Genomic DNA, 16,463 nt, shown 5'->3' on the forward strand with positions numbered 1-16,463 from the left:
CAGCAAGTTTGGAAAATCAGCCAATTCCCATATCAAAAGAGAATCAGGAACAAGTAAAAGGGAGATATACTAGTAATAATATTAAAAAAAGGCTTCAGTTGTTTTCTTTAAAGTTGTAATGTTTTTCCTTTTTAAATGTTTATAGCGAGTTTTTCTTAAATACAAGTGGTAACAACCTTCCAAGGACAAACTTAGAAATTGAGACTACATTCAACTTCAGTAAAAAAAGAGATAGGAAAGAAATATAATTACATGTAGGAAAAATACTTTATTTGGTGAATCTTAAGGCATGTAAGACTGTGATCCCCAGTATCATATAACACTGGGGCAACATGGGCTTGCTACATTCTCTAGCACGTGGTTGGAATCACAGAGTGACCGCGTGCAATAATAGATAATGAGAAGGAAAGAAAAAAAAAATACTTTTTTGGTTAATTGGTGATTTGTTTGAAAAATTTGGGATCTTTTTGACTGGTGATATCTGATATGGATGTGTAAAAAAGTAAGGCTAGTTTGGACGGTCTTGGGTAAAAAAACAAACAAAATAGCAAAACAAAAACAAAGACAGGAAGAAAGAATAAACCCACATTGTTTGTACATTCTACTGACTCCACTAGAGAAACAAATCTAGGGATTCGCCAAGGACAGATAGGCCTTCCACAGCACAGACAAGCAACCTCCAGCAAATCACGCAAACTTTTGTTTGTTGTTTTTTAATAAACGTAAACAAAGAAACAAAAAATTAATGAAATAAATATCACATACAATATCTTAAATTAAGATTTTTTTACTCATTTACAATAAAATAACGAAGTGAAGTTACAAAAGAGACCAAACAACAAAAAATATATATTACTGTGAGAAGAACATACACTCCACTTACTGTAGATTAATAATGGCGATCATAATTTAAACATAAAAGAATATATCTATTGCTTCATCATACTCGATAAATACAGTCTGGACAATTACCAATGTAGCCTATACTTTTCACAAGATAATAAATAAGTTAAATAGTCCATAGCCAGTTATGCACCGCTATGTAATCACTCAGAACTTCTAAAAAAATATATATCCAACCAACAGCAGTGATCTCCCGTACAAACCTCAACAAGAATGCTTGGACTAAGCAACAAACTACACACTACCCAACCAAACCACTGCGTGGCGCTGTGAACCAGGTACAACTTTTGGAATGGAAGTTTTTAAGCTTTCAAGAAGAAAAAAAAAAAAAAAATCACACATACTTTTGAAGCTGTGAAGCTGTTACACTTGTGTCAAGGCATATTCTTGGTAGGATGCAGGAAAATCTAAAACCGCTAGGTTTCTCTCGTTCGTAAAGAAAGAAAGAAAGATAGAAAGAAAAAAAAGTCTTGTATACGACTCCGGAAACAGGTCTTGATAAGACCTAAAAAGACAGCAATCTGCTGCAGCTCAAAACATAAGTCACCGGTGGAATGCCTTCTATTGATAGCTACTTGTAGTTATCAAAAACATACAGACAAATGGACTAATGCCATATCAAAAAGACAAGACAATGTCATCTGTCTCTAAAGTTTTAAAGCAGATGTAATTCTGTCAAACGTTACACGTCGTCAGAGGTGTCACCGTCCAAAAACAGCGGTGAGTGCTGGAATTTCAAGTCCTCCTCATACTTAACAAGGTATAAAAAAACAAACACACCACATGCAAAAGTGATCGAACTTAATCATCTGAAATCGACAGCCTGCTGAAGATTGGCAAACGTCTGCCGGCATCCAAACTGGGAGATTCGGAGCCGCTCAGACTTCCCGAAGAGCTTAGGGACCCGCTTGCATAGCTCTCCCGGTCTGAGATGGAGTCAGGGGGGCTAGGGGGCGAGTCGAACACCGGCGACTCAGAGAGGCGCTGCAGGGAGGACTGCAAGTGGCTCATGTTGTAGGGGGGAGAGGGAGGGCACACGGTCGAGAGGTTCCCAAAGTAAGCACCATTAGAGTGATTGGCGTAGTTGTTTTGAGCATGCACTGCCAGTGGAGCGAGTAAGGCTTTCAGTTCTTGCCCAGGGAAGGAGAAGGCACTGTTGATGCAAGCAAGAGTGTTTGGCGACACATCCTCGTAAAAGTTTTGGGGGCAAGAGTTGTTGGTGGATAGGGGTGGCGGGGTGCGGGATGTGGGGCTTTCAATGAGCGGCGAGTCAAGTCCGTGTTGGGTGGCAAAGCCGGAGAAGCTAAGGCTGTGGTGAAGCTTTGGTCTCTCCCTGAAGGCGCTGGGCTGTGGCACGTCCCTCTGGCCGTAGCCTCCGCACAGCTCCCGAGCAGACTTAGATTCTCCCTGCATGTTGGCGTTGGCCGGGGCTGGCCTGCGTTCGTCGGCATTGTGGATGAAGTGGCACCGTGGACCATATGGGCAGAAACCGATAGTGTGGAACGTGCGGCATGGCTCGGTTTTGTACTTGGGGTGGCGAGACAAACTTCTCAGCTCGTGGTAGCCGTGCGCGAACTGACACTTTTCCCCGTACTTGCACGCTCCATTCTCCTCGAATGGTCGGCATAGCTCTGTCTTATAGCGGGTGGAGTTGATCTGAGAGCCCGGCTTCTGCTGCAGAACCTGGAGCTGCTGGCTCCGGTCCCCGTTCTCGCTGTATGCACGGTCACGAAATTTGTTTTCCTTGTTCATGATGGCGGTGTTCGAGCTGCCATTCACCACCGAGCCCTCCTTCAAGTTGCTGTAGGAGCCCGCTGTGTACTTGTTGCTGTTGGTCACTGAATCCATGTTACTGGTCGAATTTCTGCGGAAAAATCCCGGGGTGTAGGAGCAGTTGTTGGAACTAGACGTTGTAACTGGAGCACCCACGGCTTTCTTGTCCAACATACTGTTGATGTGAATTGCGTTCATGTTGAGACTTTTCTCCTGCTGTGGACAAAAGCGACCAACAGGAAACCAGTTAGAAACTTAAGCAAACACACAAAATCAGTTCAAATAACACCAAAGTCATTCTATCTAACAAGTCTACTGCTATCTGCATGCACTGCTTAATACTAATTTGACTATACCAATTTGGATTTGCAACTTTGATTTGCACTCAACTATGAAAATATGTCATGGTATGCAGTGCAGTTTGATTTCCAGCTAGTGAGCTAGCCTTCGAACTTGGCTGTTGCACTGACTTTACGCTAGCAAACTTTTACGCAGTTGCAAACTTTTTACGCTAGCATGTTGCTCTGGAGTGAGAAGTTGCAAAAAGACGCGCATCGTCAAGGTAGTCTTGCTATATACCTTGTACAGCATGTCGATGTCGTAGAAAGCGGACAGGATGGTTGCAGACATTTCGTTTTCGGAACTTTTCTGCCGTAGTTGATCTCTCATGGGTGGACCGACCGGGATCCTTGGGCGCACAGCACACGAGGCAAACTATTTCTATGAATTTGCCACGACTGCTGTTTTTGGGAGCTCCGAGTAACGTGAAAGAACGGAATTCCAGAGGGTGATTGCTCACACTGCAAAGAGAAAAGGATAAGTTCCTCGTTTTGTGTTTCGTGTTTTTGTTATGGGATGTCCTTCCTCTGTGAAGTGCCGAGCTTGAATGCTGCAGTCGCTGAATCTCTTCCGCACATGAATATAAACGCTTCGCAGCAGCAGTGTGTCGATGAGGGCGGAAAACTTGGGGGCAAAGTCACGCCCCTCTATTCGAAGGAAGCAGGAGTTCTTCTGGTTGGCCATCATCCACACCCCTCCTACAAGTTAGCTGGGCTCTCATTTCTCGTTCGTGATTCCTAAAAGCTGGGGGGTCGTAGATCAAACTCCACTGAGCAGCGGGAATGCATCCACATCTGCCTTTCCTAAACCCCACAGTCTCAGCCCACTATGATCATAATGCTCGAATTTTTCGGAGAAAGTTTTATCGAAGAATTACTGGACGCTCAACCACGGATTGCTCATCTGTAGGCTGATGTGCGGTAGATAGAAAACAGGCTAGCTTCAGGGACTGATTTGTTAACAAGACCCAACAACTTTTCATTGTATCATTTTCTTCGTTTTGATACGAGTATGATTTCAACACTGTTCTCAACTCTCATCTGTCTGCTTTGTTGCGAGTCGCTAAACGCATTGCCTCCCCTTGCAATACAAACAAAAGTCGATTAAACAACCAGGGTCCCCGCGCGTAGGCTATATAAACTGTACCCTACCCACATACTTAGGGACTTTGGAAAGTAAGTCGATTAAATAAATAGCATGTTGCTGACGGCTTTCGAAATAGTAATAGTGTTGCACTTATGTTTCGTCTCCTTGCCATCAACAAGTAGGACAGACCAGATTCTCCTCGCTGTGTGCGCGTGTGTAAGAATGGAGGGAAAGGAGGAAAGTGAAGCATGCTGCTGGAGATCTAGAGTCTGCCACCGAGTAGCATTCCTTGGGTTACGGCGGTTGCATAATCAACAACTACACTGAGCAAAATTGTACTTTAGGTTCGATGTAGCCTACGATAAACAAGTTAGGAATAGAAATCCAGTGTTTCCCCTTGCACACATGGACCTGACCCAATTTCTAAAGTCTACCAAGTTTGCCAAACATAAAACTTGAATTGGCTTGGGGAATCTAATTGTAGGCTATTTTAATCAATCAAGACGGTTTAGCTAGTAACGCAATTAGGCAATATGTTCTACAATCTATCTATATAATCTATCGATATATATATATATAATATCCATAATAGTATTGGCCCAAACGTAAAGTTAGCATAAGAAGGCATATCAGTAACATCAGTAACTGTTACTAGTTTAGCAAGTGGGTGAGACAGATTTTAACTCATGCTCAAGTTCTTGGAAACTTGCAGTTGCTTTGTGAGCTCACAGTGACTGCACGTCTCGTAGTAGCCTACTGTAAAGGCAAACAACAAGCTTCGAGCGAAATCATGTCAAGTCATCCAGAGGAATGCCTTGCAATCTCACGGTGTAACACTGCCCTCCACAGGCTGCAGAGCTCTCTGCATAACTAAGATACAGTCTTCAGCGCCACCCGAAGTGCGACATGAGAACACGTCCGAAATTCCACCTAATCTGCATTCATCCGCGGAACAAGTAAACATTCGTCACAGTAAAATAAGTAAACAATTAGGGCATGGTTTACACATCGTGCACGTGCAGAGTAAATACACGTTCACTTTAGTATAGAAATGTTATGTTGATGGCACACACGTATTACAATGACAGCAAACGCAAACGTCATGATTGAAACCTCAAGGAACCCATTGAGCAAATACTCATCCGCCGAGGAAAAAGAGGAGAAAGAAAAAAAAACACCTCCCCTCGTCACATACTGTTTTTTTTTTATTGGGGAACGCTCAAGCGCTCCAAAACATTACATCACTTTTACAGTAAAACAACATGGCCACTACAAGCGCCCGCGGCACAAGCAGCTGTCTCCACACTGAAGCGCGCACTGGACACAGGGGCTCTTGTGTGCTGCGTCGATTGCGTAACCGGGCATAGCAAAGGGGCACATTCTACCCGATTTCTTTTTCTAGTAGCCTAACGCAGGGCGTATCGAAAAAATACCGCAGCTCAGCCTGAAGACAAAAATACCATGCGTACGAGAAATGTTCTGTATGGGGGGAAAACAAGGCGACGTGTGGAAGGATTGCGCGTCTGACCGTTATTATTTTGCTAGCTTCCATGTTGCTTTGCTCATGTGAAATTAAGTGAGTGCAACTCCCTTTCCTTTCCCCAGTGGCGGTTCTAGCTTGTATATCACGGACACAAAAATAAAAACAATTTGTATATCACGGACACAAAAATAAAAACAATTTCGAACCTGATTTTATCCAGTGTTAAGGTTTCTGTGCTTGAAATGTATGCAAATTATTGCATATTGCAGTCGATAATGGATAATTTAGATATCAGGACACCTGCCATACAAAAAAATATCAACTTGATGTAAATATCATTAGGAGGTTTTGAGGGGATATCTTTTTTTTTATTTTTTTATCATATTCACCTGTAATTTCCCTGCATTGGAAAAAAGTCCACATTTCCCTTTAGGACCTCCGTAAAGCTACCCCAAATGTAATGCTATCCCATATTTTGCAGCCGACCATGTTGCCCATAACAATATCCACCATAGCCCCTCACTGAACATAGCAATCAAAACTGGCCGCACAAAATGGTCATTCAGCGTAAGGGTCCTGATAGGGTGTTGGAGAGCAGTCCCTGTGCGAGTCTGGCCCTAAGGCCTGGGACTTGGAGAGATGGTGGGATTGGATTAGGTGAAGACATAACCTAGTCAAGCTCAGGCACCCGGGGTCATTTTCCATCAGTTCAAATGAAAAAGCACACACACAAACAATCAGACACACACACAGGAACCCCTGAGGCACTCAAATGGGATAAAAACAGCATTTTATTTGAATTAAAAACAGTCTAGGGACACATGGTTTGCATGACATGTTCATTTACAATATAACAGACTGGCTTTCTGAGAGACTCAACATGAACTAGCACACCCCTCTATACAGAATTATACTCCATCTACATACACAAAATGAAACCAACATCATCTACACGACAGTGAATTTGCAACCCCATTCTGTTTATAAGGAAGGCACTGGTTTGTGAACCACTGTTTCCAGCTGTGTTCCGCTCAGCAATTACACTAGTGGGTTAAGAATGTGCTGCTTCATTCGCTCATTATTCCTGGTCCAGGCCCAGATCTTGTCCAGATGAGGGCCAGAGGACGCAGCGGGAGCTGGAATCTTTCCTCCTTGTGAGACAGTGGGTTTAGGATATGTTCGCCTACTACAAGACGGTCCTCTTTAGATGGTGATTCATGGTGTTCAACCACTTGGAATAAAAAAAAAAAAAAAAAAAAAAAAAAAAAACCTTACACTGGTGGTTTCAATTCCTCCCACTTGCATTCGGGCAGTTTGCGAAATTCTTAAACACGGTTTCTGTGTAGACACGACCAGGTCTGACACGCAACGCACGTATCACACACACACATATAAATTTGGTTACAAAGTTGGTTACAGGTGTTTCCTAAACAGGCCTTCTTCTCTATTGTTTGTAAGAGCTGTGGGAGGCAGAGCGTGAGGTGCCCTCTGTCAGAAGGTCACAGGAGTGTCCTCGGAGCACATCTGAACTTTCCTGAAGCCTGAAGAGACTTAAGCTCAGAGGGGCTGAGCAGAAGAACGCACAGTTCCTGGCATGGCTCTCAAGAAAAAAAACCCTCCCAATCAGCATTTTCTGTCTGTCTGGTGAGCGTGAGACTTACTAACATACTTAAGAGGTGTGTGTGTGTGTGTAGGGGGGGGATTACAACACATCGAAACCGCAGCAGTTTCCTTTTTTTCCCCTTCCCTTTCCTGAAACTATTATGTAAACAAATTAGAGAGGTGAAGTCAAGATGCAAGATAGCGTCTTCATCAGTCCTCACTCACAAGCAGGGAAAAGTGGACCAAGGAGATTGTATGGTGGGGCATAGCTTAATTAGAGCCATAAATATATGAAAAAAAAGAAAGGATACATAAGGTACAAGCTTTTTCCCAACCTATAAGCACAAGGCAATCAGGATTTGATGAACTAGTCTTTTCTTTGCCCCTGTTACGCATCACCTATGACTCTTCCCAGCTTTGTGTGTGCATGTAGGCTTTAAGCCACGTAGACTGATGACAGTGTGGGGGTGCACACAGTTGGCATTGGTGGCCCTCAGCTTAAGACAGAGTCCTCCTGTAGCATTCCCAGAATCCCGAGCGCCAGGCCTGCCCGCTCTCTCTGCACGCTCAGTCTGGCGTGCTCGAGGGCGGCGGAGAACTGGGGCAGGGCGGGCAGTGCCACCAGCACCTGCTCCGACGCCTGTGCCTGGGCTTGGGCCAGCTCGGACAACCGCCGCCGCTCGGCTGGAGGAACGCCCGCTGGACCCGCGGCCGACGCCATCGCGGCCAGATGAGTGTGCAGCAGCCGGGCCCACTGAAGAGGCTCCGCCCACAGGTTCAGATCGCCCTTCTCAAAGAGGAACTCTTCATCCTGGTCAGGGGAGACGGGGCAACACCAATGAGTCTCCTGCTACGCTAAATCATGTCTTAGCTAACTGTAAAGGCTAATGTTAAACATTTTCATCACAATTTCAATTTCCGAGTTGAACTTGAATGAAATTGAACGGGCAAAATAACATCATTTACTTGACCGAGTCTTTAATTCACACCAGCCCCGCACACTGTTAGACCAGCTGACCACTGACCCAAAGCTGCTTTGCTAACTTCCTCTTCCTGCCCGAGGCTGGCACCACCTGCCCCAGGGCCAGCAGGTCACATTCCCCCGGGGGTGGGGGTGGGGGGCACGCCAGGACCATGGCCGCTCGGACGCTAAGGGGCTTTAGATGAAAGGGCCAGCGGCGGTGTGCTGCGGCTCGGGTTGTGTAATCCCACAAGGGAAGGTGGACTCAGCTCCTCCACTGCTCTACTGTCTCGAGCGCACGACTGTAAGTCAGCTACAGAACAGCTCCCATGAAAAATGACACCAGAGCTGACTGATGGGTTTTCACGATTCTATGATTACAATGTGCCAGTAATGAACAAACCATATTTACATGACTGAGCTCTGGTTCAGAATTTGTATGGGAAGGTATCAACATTACATCCCGAGTGTGGTTTGTGTGGTAGGACATCAGTGAAATTATGTTAAGAACTTCTCAAAACACTGTGGATGTAATTTCTCTTTACTCTATTCCCGTTGTTGGTTGTTTATACAAATTGAACAGCACCATTTGTCCTCAAAGTTTACCACATTCACTTTGATTTCCTGAAATTCACGATCTTAGCAACTCCTGCTACATGTATGTTTAGCCAATCACTGACATTTCAACTGGTTGAACTATAACGCTGGAAATTATTTACAGCTGTGCTTGGTTTTTCCATGTCATCCCTGGTGTGTTCAGGTCTCAGTAACCCCCCCGCCAAACCCCAGACCTCCGGTCCAGTACTGTACCCACTGTCCTCACCACATCAGTGTTCTCCTCTGCCCTCATGTCCGGCATACAGTCTCCCAGCAACCACTCGGTGAGGGTTGTTACGCCAACGGCCACCTGGTCCCACACCTGGAAGAGCTGGCAAAGCAGGGCCACACCCAGCTGTAGGGCCACAGGTGGGCATAGTGCCCCTGCCGCCACATCTGCATGAGAGGAGAGGGGGATGAGTGGATTGGAGAAAGATAAGAGAGAAGAGAGAGGAGGTGGAGAGAGAGAAGAGCGCTGGGTTACATTATATGCAAGAGTATGCATTATGCTAGTTTGACTAGTCTGTAGGTGACTGAATGTATATATCAGGAGGAAGGGAGAAGCATGCACACACCCTCCACATGTGGTGAATAGGAGCATGCACAAATAAAGTCTGCACACTCTTAATGCTCTTCAGATATTTAATGCACAACATTTCATCCCACAGGCCTTCCTTTGGTGCTCAAATGTATAATTGTGCAATTGTATAATTCATTCTAACTGTATAATTCAAATGTATGCCTCGCGCTCTCTGGCTTAAGGTTATGCATGTGTGAGTGTGTGTGTGTGTGTGTGTGTGTGTGTGTGTTTAATCAGTGAGACAGCTCTGTGGCTGGCTGGCCAGTGGTGCTGGAGGAAGCAGTGGACTGCTGTTTTCACTGGCTCCCAGATGAAACATCCAATAAAAGCAGATACTGCTGAGATATGGGTACAGAAGCAGAGCCAAGAGACAGTGCAGCCGCAATCACCTCTCAAGACAAAGAAGAAACATTGGCCAACGAACAAAGAGGAGCGAAGCTCATGTGAATTTTTTCTTGAATTTCCCCTTGGGGATCAATAAAGTATCTATCTATCTGAATAACATTTTGTGTGTCTTGTGTGTGTTGAGAGAAAGTGTGCAAGTGTGTGTGCCTGTTTGTGATGTGTGAGTGTGTGACGTTTGAGTGTATGTGTATGTGTGTTTGCATGCACGTGTTCTTAATGACAAACCTGGTTCCAATCTGTGCTTCAACTCAGGGTGAACATAATGTAAAACTGAGATAGGAGACTGATGTGTCTTTTTCTATATTTCTCTGGCTGAGTGTGTGGGTGTGTGTGTGTGTGTTCCCCTTTCTGAGAGGCCCACAGCTATTTTCTGGGAAACAAAACTATAACTCATCCAACCAATCACACACACACACACACACACTAGATATATGTATGCACACGCACTCTCAGACATATCTCAAACATATGCACCCATAAAACCCACAATCCTCCTGCCGATAATGCTGCTGTTACTGGGTGGATGGGCAGAAGCAAGGGATATGGAGAGTGAGGGGGAGAGAGAGAAGAGATGAGAGAGAAAGGACAAGAGATGAGGGGAGGGGGGGAGGGGATGACGACCCTCACACTCGTTCACTCTTCCTGACGTCTGCAAGCAAAGGTTTTAATGACCCCAGTTGTCCATGCATCAAAGAACTCCCCACCCTGTGTGTGAGTGTGTGAGCGCGTTTCAGTGTTTTGCTTCCAGGCCTTAACTAAACAACACCAGTGACTTCAAAAGCGAGTCGCGGCCTGTCAATCACAATGACACCCAGGCAGGATGCACAGTGACATGGCACCCTTTTCCCTCCGCATCAGTGCTCTTTATAACACACACACACACACACACACACACACACACACACACACACACACACACCAATGTGTACCCACACACAAACATACATAAACTCTCACAAATAAACACATACCCGATCTCACAAACACACACACACAGATTAATGAGCACAAAATCCCTAAACAGGCGCCAACACAAAATCAATCTCACACATACACTCTCTCACACACACACACACACCTACAGAGTTGTTAGTGGTGGCTAGACTGCTGGTAGAGTGGGGGCGTTGGTTTTCAGTTGGGCTTAAGGTGAGATGCTGGGTGACGTTAAGGCTTCAAAAGCACACAGACGTGTAAACTAAAACTCAAAAGCACTCCTCACTCACTGCAATTGAGAAAAGTGACAAGACCTCTTTTTTTCCCCTCTCTCTGCTACGCCCCTGCAGTTTGTCGATCTGTAAGGGCTCTGATCTCTCGGTCTCACACACAGACACACACACACACACACACAGGGCCTGAAAAGCTGGCCTGAGTCCAGTGGAGCTTAAGAGCAGGAGCGGCACAAAGCAGACATTAAGACATAATAGAAACTCAAGCCGCTCACGGCCTTGACATCCTTCTGAGGTTTCACACTCCTCCGCCACCACGGCCACGGCCCAAACGCCGCTCGTCTTACACTTCAGCCTTTCTTCTTCCCTTTCTTCTTCCTTTCTTCCCTTTTCTTCTTTCTTTTTTTAAACATGGGGCGTGGGGGATTGTGTGCGTGTTTGTGTTTGTGTGTAAGAGTGTGACTAAACGTCCATATGCCTTCTTTTGCTAAATCAGGGAAAAGGGTTTGTGTGTGTGTGTGTGTGTGTGTGTGTGTGTGTGTGTGTGTGTGTGTGTGTATGAGTGTGTGTGTGTGTGTGAGAGTGTGAGTGTGTGTGTGTGTGTCCCCAAACGTCTACAAGCCTCCCTGGCCAAATCAGTGAAACCATGCGCTGAGTGTGCTGATGCAATGATGAGCAGATGCAGAAGTGCATGGATGGCCTGAGAGAGAGAAGGAAGGAGAGGCGAGGACCAAGAGGAAGTGGATACTGGTCTGGCCGTGCTGCTGACCCAGGCAGATCTCTGCTGCCATCCCCGCACTGGACACACAGGACTACACCTGAACTGTCCACTGAAGGCGTTTTTCAAGAACCCGTTCTGGAACCGGTTCCATTTAGAACTCTTTGAACCTTGGTGCTATCTACTGAACCAGCCCACATTTCCACCAGTTTAAAACCGAACCATGGATGAGTCATCAACAATGGGTGCTGCATGCAAAACAAAAGTTAATGAGATGCATAAACGGGAGAATGATATGAACAGTTGCCCCATAAAAACGGCAGAAATTAGCTGTTTACAACGCTAGTCAACGTCTGCAGTGTAATGCTAGTTGGCTAGTTTTGTTTACTCATGCCAACAGTTAATATGGACAGAAAACTCTTGCTTTTAGCCTTCACACACATGTTCATGGACACACACCTACACACACACACACACACACAATAGCCATTCTGAGGAGCTAGTGATTCATCCTCACTGTGGCCTACTAACATGAATGTCGCTCAGTGCATTTTCATCCAGACGGTGGTTTCCTCCTCTGATTCTTCTAAACTCTGTCTCTCTCTCTCTCTCTCTCTCTCTCTCTCTCTCTCTCTCTCTCTCTCTCTCTCTCTCTCTCTCTCTCTCTCTCTCTCTCTCTCTCTCTCTCTCTCTCTCTCTCTCTCTCTCTCTCTCTCTCTCTCTCTCTCTCTCTCTCTCTCTCTCTCTCTCTCTCTCTCTCTCTCTCTCTCTCTCTCTCTCTCTCTCTCTACGGAGAGCTGTTGGGAAGTTTGTGAGGGGGAAGCCAGTCTCTGCCAGATTCCAGCGGGAAAAGTGAGCGCACTTCCCGTAACTTCTGTAATCGATCTGTGGGAGCCGCCGCCTGGAACTAATTAAAACTGCTCTCTCTCTCTTAAATAACGAGAATGAGAGAAAGAGAGAGAGAAGGAAAGAGGGAAGGAAAAAGAGAGAGATTTGCTAGGCAGAAAATCCTTCGCTTGAGACCTTGCAGCTGGGGGGTGTCAGATGTCCACAATATTGTGTGTGTATGTGCATTTGTGTGTGTGTGTGTGTGTGTGTGTGGGTGTATATGTCTGTCTGTGTGTCTGTGTGTGTGTGTGTGTGTGTGTGTGTGTGTGTGTGTGTGGGGGTGAGCGAGAGAAGGGTGGGAGGTAGTTTCAGAAAAACCCAATGAAATCAGAGTGATCTATGGCTTTGCTGGTGTCATGCTTTATATTGGCCTCTTTATCTCCCTGCATGTGTGTGTGTGTGTGTGTGTGTGTGTGTGAGACACAAACACTCTTTTTCTTTTTTGGCACAAACACACACATGCTGGCCCAGGTACACCAGATAAGTGTTCTTCCTCTTCATTCTGAATTTATGCACGCACGCACGCACGCACACGCACACGCACACGCACACACACACACACACACACCCACACACACACACACACACACACACACACGTTAATGAGATCTTAAATGTGATCTGGTTGAGGCTAATGAAAGCCAGATGTTCAGTAGTGACAGGGGAAGGTCCGTGTTAAAAGCCCTCCTCACATCACCTTCCACTCCCACAGCACAGGCTCAAGCCCTCACGTCTCTTCATTAGATTAAACCTCAGTGGCCAAATCACTGACCGCTCTCCTGAGATAGCACTGTGGTCAGTGTGTGGGTGTGTGCGTATTTGTGTGTGTCAACATATGCAGTTGTACAAAGGACATCATGTACTTTTTTGAAGTCACTGGTGTTGTTTTACTGTACAGACACACATACTGTATATACACACAGATGCAGGCAGACACAGAGACACACACACACACACACACACACACACACACACACACAAACACACAAACACACACACAAACACACAGACAGTACAGAGGTGCAGGATGTTTTGAGGTGAGAGAGAAGGTGCGAAAGAGAAACACTCGTTTACAGCCCTAACTTCCTCCTGTGGCTCACGGGAATCAGGAAATGAAAGCAGGCACAAAAACTGTGTAAGTGTGTGTGTGTGTGCTCTTTCAGTCTGTCTATATAAAACACCAAATGCCCAGAACAAGCCCTTTAACATAAATCTAAAGCCGAAAACGAAACGGGTTCAAAACAAACACAGAGCAAGAGCCGTAAAGTCAACCTGACCTGGGGATGCTTTAGAAGCCACAGGTTTCATAACCAGACACACAAACAAACGCACACACACACACACACACACACACAGAAACACAAACAGACTTTACATACTGCAAAATTCTTGCACACAAAGTACTTGCCCTATTTTAATGCTGCCTTTGTAATGTGATCCTCCACTTTGTCTTGTGCAGAACTACTGATCAGTTAGGTCATTGAAATGGCATGTCCTTGACCCATCATCTCTGGCATTCATTATAGGACAAAACCAGTGAAGCATGAACACACATACAAACACACACACACACACACACACACACACACACGCACACGCACACACACATGCATACGAACACAGAGCCGAGGAGTGAGGATGAGACATTAAAAACATAGCCAGCGGGGCTGACAGATGTTTGACAGTGCATTACGCCGCAAGAATGTGCCGGAAAACCCCAAACGACGCTGACCTCCAACCCGACCCGTGGCGGTGGGGCGGGCGGTGTGGGCGGCAGCAACAGGCAGCCCAGCGCCGACTGAGGAAAGGCCCGGCCAGGAAGCCGGCCGGGCACGAGTGGGGCCAATTTAGCAGGCAAAGCCACAAGAGAGACTCGGGCCTTGTTTACTTTTCCCCGCGGCCACGGTCCACTCACACGCTACGCCGGCAGCCATCGGAGCCGTGCCGCACCCTCACCGCAGCACTGACCCCTCATATGTGCTGACGAGTATGTGAGTATGTGTGTGTGTGTGTGTGTGTGTGTGTGTGTGTGTGTGAGTGAGTGATGCCCACTTTGCTGCGTCAGCATGTTCTGAGCCCCCATCTGAAAGAAAAGCCACCGCTGCCTGCTACCCAGCAGAAGGAGAACAGCCAGACGACTTGTCTGAGTGTGCATCTTTGTGTGTGTGTGTGTGTGTGTGTGTGTCTGTCCGTGAGGTTTCTTTTCAAAGGAACACACTCATCTCCAGCTTCCTCTTCCATACAATGGCTCGTCTGTGCACCTCCTTGACTAAAAACAGGGTGGGGTTGGCTCGGTCTGATGATGCGATCAGAACGAGACAAACTGAGCAGGGTGGGCTGTTGTGGCCAACCGCTGTTCGTGGGAGGAAGGGCAATGGGTCAGAGCTGTTATTAATGATGATGGAGAACTCAGATGTGTGCTTTGTCCGAGGACCAAGACAGTCTCTAGTGTCTTAGGAATTGAGTATAATCCAATGACATGCATTGCAATATACATCATTAATAAAGAGTTTCCACTCCATTGAAATATGTTCTACAACTTCCCTTGACTTTTTTAGCGAGGTTTATACATTAATTTTGCAAAATTTCTTCAGCTATGAGGTTAATACACGGGGGCAGTTAATATGGTAATAATATGGTTTTGTTTTTTTAACTTGCATAAAACAAGCGTTTAATACACAATGCGGCTAATACACAGAAAATTACTGTATCAATTCCATTGGTTTCAGTCTGCAGCATCATAGGCAAAATATAACTATATTGGTACTTCAATCAGTGTTCACATCAACCACAATACTCCTGGCAAGAGCAGAGAGACAAATCATGTCTACACTGTTCTGTTTTCATATAAATCCGCAACATTTTGTTACGATTACGCCCCAATCTACACTACTGTGGTATTTTCCGAGGCCTTGAAACACTGTTGGCATTGGAAACACTGGCTCTGTTTTAGTTTGAAAACTCTGGTTTAACGTTTTTAATATGGATGGGGAATTCTGCAAACATCTGAAAAAGATGACGTGAATACACACACTCTCTTCCAGTCTCTTCCTTAATTTGCAATTTTCCTATGAAGCTACTGTTCTCGGAAGGACCCTTTAGGACCCTTTCCTGGAAGAAAACAATAGGAAATCAGCTGTGTAATTACCCATGACTACCAATGCTACGGACATGGATAACGAAAGGGGCGTGCCACGACGAAATGAGTCCAGTTCGACAAAATAAAAAAAAATGGGTTTATTGGACATTCATAATCCACAGACCTTAGGGTTCCGTTTAGCCAACCCAGAGATATTGGCCAAAATGTAAAAGCTATCCTCATCTCAGCAAAAAAAAGTTTTGAGAAAATCAGCTTTAATGTATGTGAAGTGTAAATGAGCATATTATGTATATTTCCTCTCAACCAATCACCAAAGATTGAATTGCTTCATAATCCGAAAAGATCCGAACTACACAGCACAGCTTCTAAATGCTCCATTCAGGCAGGCGGTAAAAATTGTGAGGCATTTGTAGTTAACTATAACTTGTGAGGTAGCCTATAATTTTCGATCAACTTCTGAAGACAACAAGGACAACAATAGCCTAATGCTTAAAACCTCTTATCTATCTCATTGACGTAATTTTTCTTCCTCGTTCAGACGCTTGCTGTATGAGAACAGGAAAGTTTCCGTTTTCTTTGGTCTGACAACTTTATGTTTTGGCTTTTGGCCTCTTCAAGAAGTCATCATAAATAGGTTATCCACTCGTAATTATTATGAAGAAAAATTCTATTTTAGCCAAGATATTTAGGAGGAGAAACAGCAACCTAAACATACAGTTGTTGCTGACCAGATTCTTCACGAAAATTGCACCCAATTGGTCTGATTCAATGTTTTGGAGATGGCGGCCTATTTAAAAACAAAAACAATACACTATGCATTAAGGAATGTGTTCGTGGTATAGAAAATACATAATTTAGTCAT

The 16,463-nt window shown here is 45.3% G+C and overlaps 2 protein-coding genes across 3 annotated transcripts in view; both read right to left on the reverse strand.

Annotated features, from left to right (window-relative positions):
* Window positions 1-248: 248 nt before the first annotated feature.
* On the reverse strand, window positions 249-3,589 carry zfp36l2 (zinc finger protein 36, C3H type-like 2). The gene is made up of 2 exons (XM_076285764.1): window positions 3,256-3,589; window positions 249-2,892 (listed from the first exon to the last, which is right to left on the reverse strand). Exons 1-2 carry the CDS (start codon window positions 3,343-3,345, stop codon window positions 1,705-1,707), a joined length of 1,278 nt encoding a protein of 425 aa, XP_076141879.1. The 5' UTR covers window positions 3,346-3,589; the 3' UTR covers window positions 249-1,704.
* A 2,785-nt stretch (window positions 3,590-6,374) lies between these two features.
* The window catches only part of thada (THADA armadillo repeat containing), a 94,612-nt gene continuing 84,523 nt past the window's right edge, over window positions 6,375-16,463 (reverse strand). For both annotated transcript variants that reach the window (XM_076285766.1, XM_076285765.1), the window contains exons 37-38: window positions 8,971-9,140; window positions 6,375-7,997 (exon numbers count right to left, since the gene is read on the reverse strand). In XM_076285766.1, the coding sequence (XP_076141881.1) occupies window positions 7,680-7,997; window positions 8,971-9,140 (488 nt within the window). In that variant the 3' untranslated portion in view covers window positions 6,375-7,679. The remainder of the gene's footprint in view (window positions 7,998-8,970; window positions 9,141-16,463) is intronic.

Source organism: Alosa pseudoharengus, unplaced genomic scaffold (genome assembly GCF_046254945.1).
Source record: "Alosa pseudoharengus isolate Yale_2024_CS ecotype anadromous, Long Island Sound unplaced genomic scaffold, YU_APseudo_1.1 YU_APseudo_1.1_scf_15, whole genome shotgun sequence".
In the NCBI taxonomy this organism is placed as follows: Eukaryota; Metazoa; Chordata; class Actinopteri; order Clupeiformes; family Clupeidae; genus Alosa; species Alosa pseudoharengus.

Coding starts and splice junctions, on each gene's coding strand:
- zfp36l2 (XM_076285764.1), bottom strand. CDS start 3,345: ATGAGAGATCAACTACGGCAGAAAAGTTCCGAAAACGAAATGTCTGCA. Junction 2,893..3,255: donor ACATCGACATGCTGTACAAG/GTATATAGCAAG, acceptor TTTTGTCCACAG/CAGGAGAAAAGTCTCAACAT.